At 38.5% G+C, this 6,965-nt stretch overlaps 1 gene segment (V, D, J or C); it reads left to right on the forward strand.

The window, feature by feature from the left end:
• The first annotated feature begins 4,016 nt into the window (after positions 1-4,016).
• LOC121139528 lies at positions 4,017-4,736 on the forward strand. The segment is given in 2 exon segments: positions 4,017-4,238; positions 4,321-4,736. Coding segments are annotated over 2 exon segments (462 nt in total).
• Positions 4,737-6,965: the final 2,229 nt, after the last annotated feature.

Genomic DNA, 6,965 nt, shown 5'->3' on the forward strand with positions numbered 1-6,965 from the left:
GAACCAAAGTCATCTTTGCAAAATTTCATTTTACTATGGAGATTCGTGAGAATAATGGTGGTTTCTCATAAAGATTCTCTTTCTTCTAAAACCAGTTTTCTTTATGGTATACTAGTTCAGGGCTCCTGATATGTGTTTATATATAGAGATGATTGGATCAATGTCTTATTAGTTAGTCAAACAAGAGAAGACATGAAGATGGACAGAGACTCTTTGGAAAGCCTGAAAAAGGAAATATTGGGGGCATACTGGGTATAGATATGATCATACTATGTTTTATATAAGGATTAAATTAAAAAATATAAAATATGAACTGCAAAATATCATATTTACATAGTTTTAGAATTTTCACACTCATGTATTCTGTTCTTTGTGTTATTCCCCCATAATCTCTTCCCTTCATTTTCTCTCCCCTCCTAGTTCACTCTACTAGACAACATATTTATACTTCATCATGTATTTTTATTCATAGTTGTATGTAAGAATGAAATATCTACAAACTACTGATAAGAGGCTCATTTGATACCTGATTTCTGAGATTGCCTTAACTAATGCATTTATCTTTAGTTGCATCCTAACTGATGTAAGTTTCGTATAACATCTGATGTAAGATGTGTAACTTCGGTAGAGTTGTTTTTATAAACATTGTTCTTGATGAGATTCTCTGTTGAAAGATATAGAGTTTATTTCCACAATTTTGTTATTGTGATATTGCTTCAGTAATCAAGCTGATTACTTACACTATCAGAAATGACTCTGCCATTGTCACAATGTTTAGATCACTTGTTATTGCCAGGAAAACTGCGGAACTTGTCACTGTTTGTGCCTGACAGGGGCCAATTGTCTTTGTTCTTAGGTACCACTATAGATGTCAAAACTTGGCCTGGTGAAGTACTCAGAGACCTGTTCCTTACCTGTACTGGCCCTGCTTACTCCATCACACTCTGTCAAACTGGGGTTGAATATGTCCCAGAAAAGAGACTGTTGTCCTGGACAAATGAGGTTATCATGGAGTCACAGAAAACAGGTCATTCTTCTTCATTTTTATCCTCACCTGCAAAAAAACCCATATGAGGATGAGTTGTCGTCAAGACTGACTTATGTGTTAGAAGTGACAGCCATATATACTGTGATGACCACACTAAGGGACACCATGTTTAGGCACACAACACTCCTCTGATGGGCTCAGGCAGAGCATTAGAGCTCATCTCCAACAGGAGTCCCACAGCAGACTGGAACTTTAGGGTCAGACCAGGAGCAGGAGCTGAGAGTGGCTAAACATTTGTTTCCTTTGGTACCTTGAGCTTCCCCCAAATATAACAGTTTCCCTTAAAAAACTCCAAACCTCTATATGTTGACCTATCGAAATAGAAAACAGTTTTAGACATGTCTGTTTTCTTTATAAGCACACATACTCATTTTTACCGATGCAGTTTGTCACTTATATGAGCAGAAATAACCCTGCCTTTTTCACCTGGGTTAGACACTGAGGAATCCTGAGGTCACCTCGTGATTTCATTCTGATGAGAGATGGCCAAATCTTTGGGATTGAGACAGGAGCAATCAAGGCTCAGTGAATAAAGTTACAAAAATTTCATATCTGACATGGCTCAGTCTATATTTTTGTAGCGCAATCCCCGAGATTATCTGAACTTTTCCTCTGACAATAAATTTCTCTTTTTCTTCAACTTTAACTAATTGAAACAAGCAACTAAATGTTGTTCTTTTCCAATAGAATTCTGAGACCTCCTTTTAACCCAAACTCTCTCATCAAGATCAGGTCTCAACAGAAAGCCTAAAGCTGTCATTGAGAAATCCTTCAGTGTGTTAATGAACATATTCAATGATGAGTTCTCCCTAAAGCTGAGTTCTGCTACCACTGAAGTCAGCCCTGCATTAAAGTATAGCTATAACAGTGAGCAGGTTCCCTGTGTGATCAGAAACAATCTCATTTTGAGGATGCTCAGGACCAGCAGAGGGCACTGCAGAACCAACCAGGAAAGAAAATGTAGTAGGTGAGAGAAACATCTGGGTAGTGAGGGAATTCTCTGAGACCCAAAGGTTTCCTGTCCTGACTTCAAGTAACTGCTGAGATCATGCAATACACTTGGTGTAGCTACTGTGAGATGACTTCAGACTTAGTATAGTAAAAGTTCTTTGTTCAGTAGTATTGCACATATATGTTTATTCATCAGATGTGAACATTATAGGAAAGACAATCAGCCATTGGCTGTTCATTTCAGAAGGCAACAATTTTGCAAATTAACATCATCATCAAAGCCATCTCCAGCAGCATCTAATTCTATCTGTAACTTCTGTCCCCTGGGGGAGGGTTTTTCTCAATTGTGATATTGTATGGTATCCTGGGATCTCAGTCCTTGAAGTTCCAGCCACAGTGCTGAGTCCTTGTAGCTCTGCTGTAGGAGATCTTGTCCTAAAAGTGTGATACACTGCTCTCTGATGCCTTTGGCTCAGAAGTGGAGAGAGGATGAAAATTGGTATAATCACACAATCTGTCCTTTGCAGAATTTAGGATTTCATGTATCATTTTTCTTTGCATATTTTTCTAAAACATAAGGTATTTAGTCAAACTGGTAATACCTAGCCTAATATGTGGTTTTTGTGACTTGGGAAAAGAGTTTAGAAGAAAGCACCTTAAATCTAGACTGTCCTCATTCTCACTCAGGACATCTAATAGAGCAAAAATGAGACATCCTCATAACTACACCACTGCACTGTCCCTCACACGTGAGTTCTGACATTGTTTTGTAAGAGATCCTGATGCGTGGGGCCCCTCCATCTATTCCCCATGCTCTGGAACTCAGCTGAGATCAGCTTCATCATGGAATGAGTGTCCTTCAAAGCGTTGGGATGTCCTGATTGTATGTACTGCACCTGTCCGGGTGATCAGATTACTCACAGAACATTTCATTGTAGGTTAAGGACCAACTCGAATTTTAGCTGTGTAGAACTTCATCTTACTATGGAGATTCTTGACTTTAATGGTTATTTCTCATAAGGGATTCACTTTCTTTCAAGAAACATTTTTCTTTCTGGTATATTACTGAAAGACTCCATCTATGTGCATATAGACAGAATTGATTGGATTCATTATGCTTTTAGTTAAGGAAACAAGAGAGGACACAACGATGGATAGAGACTTACTGGAAAGTCCCAAGGAGGAACCAGTGGGGCATAATTGTTATAGATATGCTCATACCACATTTTTTACATGGATCAAATTTCTAAAAATATAAAATGCAAAATGTAAAATACAACTTTACACAGTTGTAGAAATTTCATACACATGTATTTCATACAGTTGTTTCCCCTATAATCTCTACTCTCATTTTCCCCTCCTCCTTTACTTTTATCCTAATAGACAATTTCACTGGCACTTCATCATATATTTTTATTCACAGTTGTACGTAAGCATGCGATATCTAAGAACTACTGACGAGAGTCTCATTTAATGTCTGATTTCTTAGATGGTCTTAACTAATACATGTTTTTCTAGCTACATCCATTAATCTATAAGTGGTATAATTTCCAAATTCCTTGTAGATGAAAATTTTCTGTTGTGTTGTTTATATAAATGTGTCTTCTTGATGACATCCTCTGTTGACAGTTACATAATTTAGTTATTTTGACATTGCTGCAATAAGCACTGTTGTGCAAATATTTGGGAGGTATGTTTGCTTTGGTTCATTTGAGAGAGGTTTGTAGTATATAGTCTGTTGGAAATGCAAATATTAACTGCATATATCAGAAAGGAGGTTGTAAATTTCTAACTCAGCAGGTTTTAAATTCCCATTACTGTCATCATAATCTCAGCCACCATCTGGAAATCTGTCTGTTAACCTTGTTCCAAGTGGAGCCAGTGTATCAGGTCTGATGTCTATTGAGAGTTAGGTCCTGATGTTACTTCCTCATCATCTGCAGAGGACCCAGGGAAGAAGGATACTATACATATCCTCAGAGAGATGTAGGACTGGGACATCAGCATCCTGCTGCTTGATCCAGGTGTCCTCTAACTTCTTCTCCAGTAGGACCAGATACTTATTTAAAAATTACCATTTTCATGAATATGCAAATCACTTGAATCTATGGTGGTAAATACAGAGATGTCCACATCACCCCCAACTTATGATCAGTATCCTCTCTACAGCAACTGAACACACAGGTCCTTACCATGGGAAGGAGCTGGATCATCCTCTTCCTTGTGTCAGTAACTACAGGTAAGTGGCTCCAAGTGCCAAACCTGGAGAAGAAACTGGGTGTTATGTGACAATGACCCCTGCTCTGTATTTTTCTCTACAGGTGTCCAATCACAGGTCCAGCTGCAGCAGTCTGGGCCTGAGCTTGGGAAACCTGGTTCCTCAGTGAAGTTGTCATGCAAGGCTTCTGGCTATACCTTCAGTAGCTACAACATGGACTGGGTGAAACAGAGGACTGGGCAGGGCCTGGAGTGGATTGGATGGATTCATGGTGGAAGTGGCAGTAACAGCTACAATCAGAAATTCCAGGGCAAGGCCACGCTGAGTAGAGACATATCCTCCAGCACAGCCTACATGGAGCTCAGCAGCCTGACATCTGAGGACTCTGCCATCTATTTCTGTGCAAGAGACACAGTGGTGCAACCACATCCTGAGTGTGTCAGAAACCCTGGAGAAGCAGGAAGCTTCACAAGAATGGAGATGACAGAGAAGGTCAGTTGGGGAGTTGCTCAGAAATAATCATTCTAGAGTTCCCTTCTCTGCCTCCTCGTCAAAGACCTATATTGCTCAATTCAACTTTGCAAAAGACATGTGAGTAAAAAGTGGTTTTGACTTATGATAGCCTCTAGAGGATCTCCATATCATGAGAACATGTTGGCCAGTGACAGCCTGAATTGACACAGTTCTTAAATAAAACTATAAAAAGGGAAACTGTGATGATGAATTATGATAAAAATACATCTTTATCTTGAGTGATGGGATGTTTTGCAGCAAGAACTGAGAATAAAGTATAATGCACATTTAACCTGTGCAATCCAAATCATCCAACATCTGACAAATAAAAGCTCCTTTCACAGTGTTAAGCCTTAAGTGACCTCAATGTGGTTTTTTGGCCATGTGGTCCAGCAAAAGTTCCCATGTCATAAAATGAAAGACATATTTATACCAGAAAACACTGCCTTTTTAGTATGATTTTCATAAATTGGACAAATGCATTATAACATTACTTTCAAGATCACACTTATCAACACATATAATATATATATATGTATATATATATATGTGTATATATATATATATGGAAATTCAGGTATACTCTGAAATATACCTTAGTCACTGTTGTTCTGGTTCCACATTTATGGTTCCACATTTATTGCCTTCCCTGTCCATGTACCCAACTCTACAGTATCAAGTCTTTAGATAACATGGACCTATCTGATACAGCATCAATCTTTGGTAACCTGCTGGCCATCCTCGTGATATAGAATATCTGATTTTCAGGTAATTGGTGAGTTACAACCAACACGTAAACAAATGGCATTTAGTAGTCTCAAGTGTTTGATGAGAATGTGATGTCTCATATCACAGAATATTAATTTTGCATGTCCCTGCAGTGTACATCCCCTACGACCAGTATGAATACAATGTGCTTAACATGAGTGAAATCTATGCTGAATGCATTGTGCCACACATGGATTCCCTAGGACAATTCTATGTTACAGATTTTTGCAAACCCATGCTGGATTTAAAATACTGCTTGAACCAACAATCACTGTATAAAACACTCTTCTCTTTCTCCAACTGAAGAGCAGGGACTGAGCAGAAGGTTTGAGATTCTCCCCCTCCTGGATCCTTGACTGAATATGATTCTCTGATGTATCAGGAAGGCATCTGTTAGTGTCTATAAAAACTTGACTTCAGGACTTATCTCCTGTCTTCTGGAGAAATCACTTTGAAGCCAAAACCCCTCTCACTGCAATATTTCCTCCTGTATAAAGACACTTGGGAATCAGTGAGGCTGTTCCACAGGAGGCTGTGAGGAGATCTTTCCCACCATTCAAAATCCCCACTCTTGTGCTTATACCCAAAGTGCTCTACATCTGAATAGAGACACTGTCTCAGCCATGGTCATTGCTGTTCTATTCATAATACCAGAATTAGAAACATCATAGATGTCTGTCAGTAGAAAGTAGGTGAAGAAAATATGGTACAATAACTGTAAACCCTTAGATCCATAGTCATGACATGCCTACAGGACAGTGTGATGTAATAGTGTCCAAATATTGAGGAATGATTCACGCAATCTCATATTAGATTTAAGCCTCACTTCATGTGACAGAATAAGTCTTAACATTATATTGGCAAAGAACCTAAGAATACACTGGAGTAATCTACAGTCATGAAATGCATAAAATATTCTTTGATGCAATAGATTCATAAAACATGTGGAATAAATCAACCAATATCAGGTTATGCTTAAGGAATGGAATGTTATGTTTATGGGATGGAATAAATTCTGACACTGTGTTGGCCAAGAACCTAAGATTAATTAGGTGGAACATTGGAAAATATTCCTGTTATCCTTAATGAACTATCAATAAAACAATTCCAAGGAATTCTGCTATAGTCATAGAATATTGTCTTGTTCAGTTATTATTAGAGAACCTTCTGCAATAGTGGAGAATGCAGACACAAGCTGGATAATGTGCCAAAAGTGAGAGACCTTGGAACATATCAATGGAATGTCACCTTCAAATCTGTCTCCACACAGCTTAGGGAAACCTCAAAAGAGGATGCTCATGGATTATATATTCCATAGGGATTGGAGGACACCAAAGAGACAAAGCTTCCCAGACACAACAGGATCCATGCATATATGTACTCCCTGATGTTGTAATTTAAATGAGAGGCACTGGAGGGCAAGATGCCATGCCACAGGGATCAAGAAGAATTTTTTAATTAGAGAAA

The sequence above is a fragment of the Mesocricetus auratus genome, unplaced genomic scaffold (assembly GCF_017639785.1).
Source record: "Mesocricetus auratus isolate SY011 unplaced genomic scaffold, BCM_Maur_2.0 Super-Scaffold_15014, whole genome shotgun sequence".
NCBI lineage: Eukaryota > Metazoa > Chordata > Mammalia > Rodentia > Cricetidae > Mesocricetus > Mesocricetus auratus.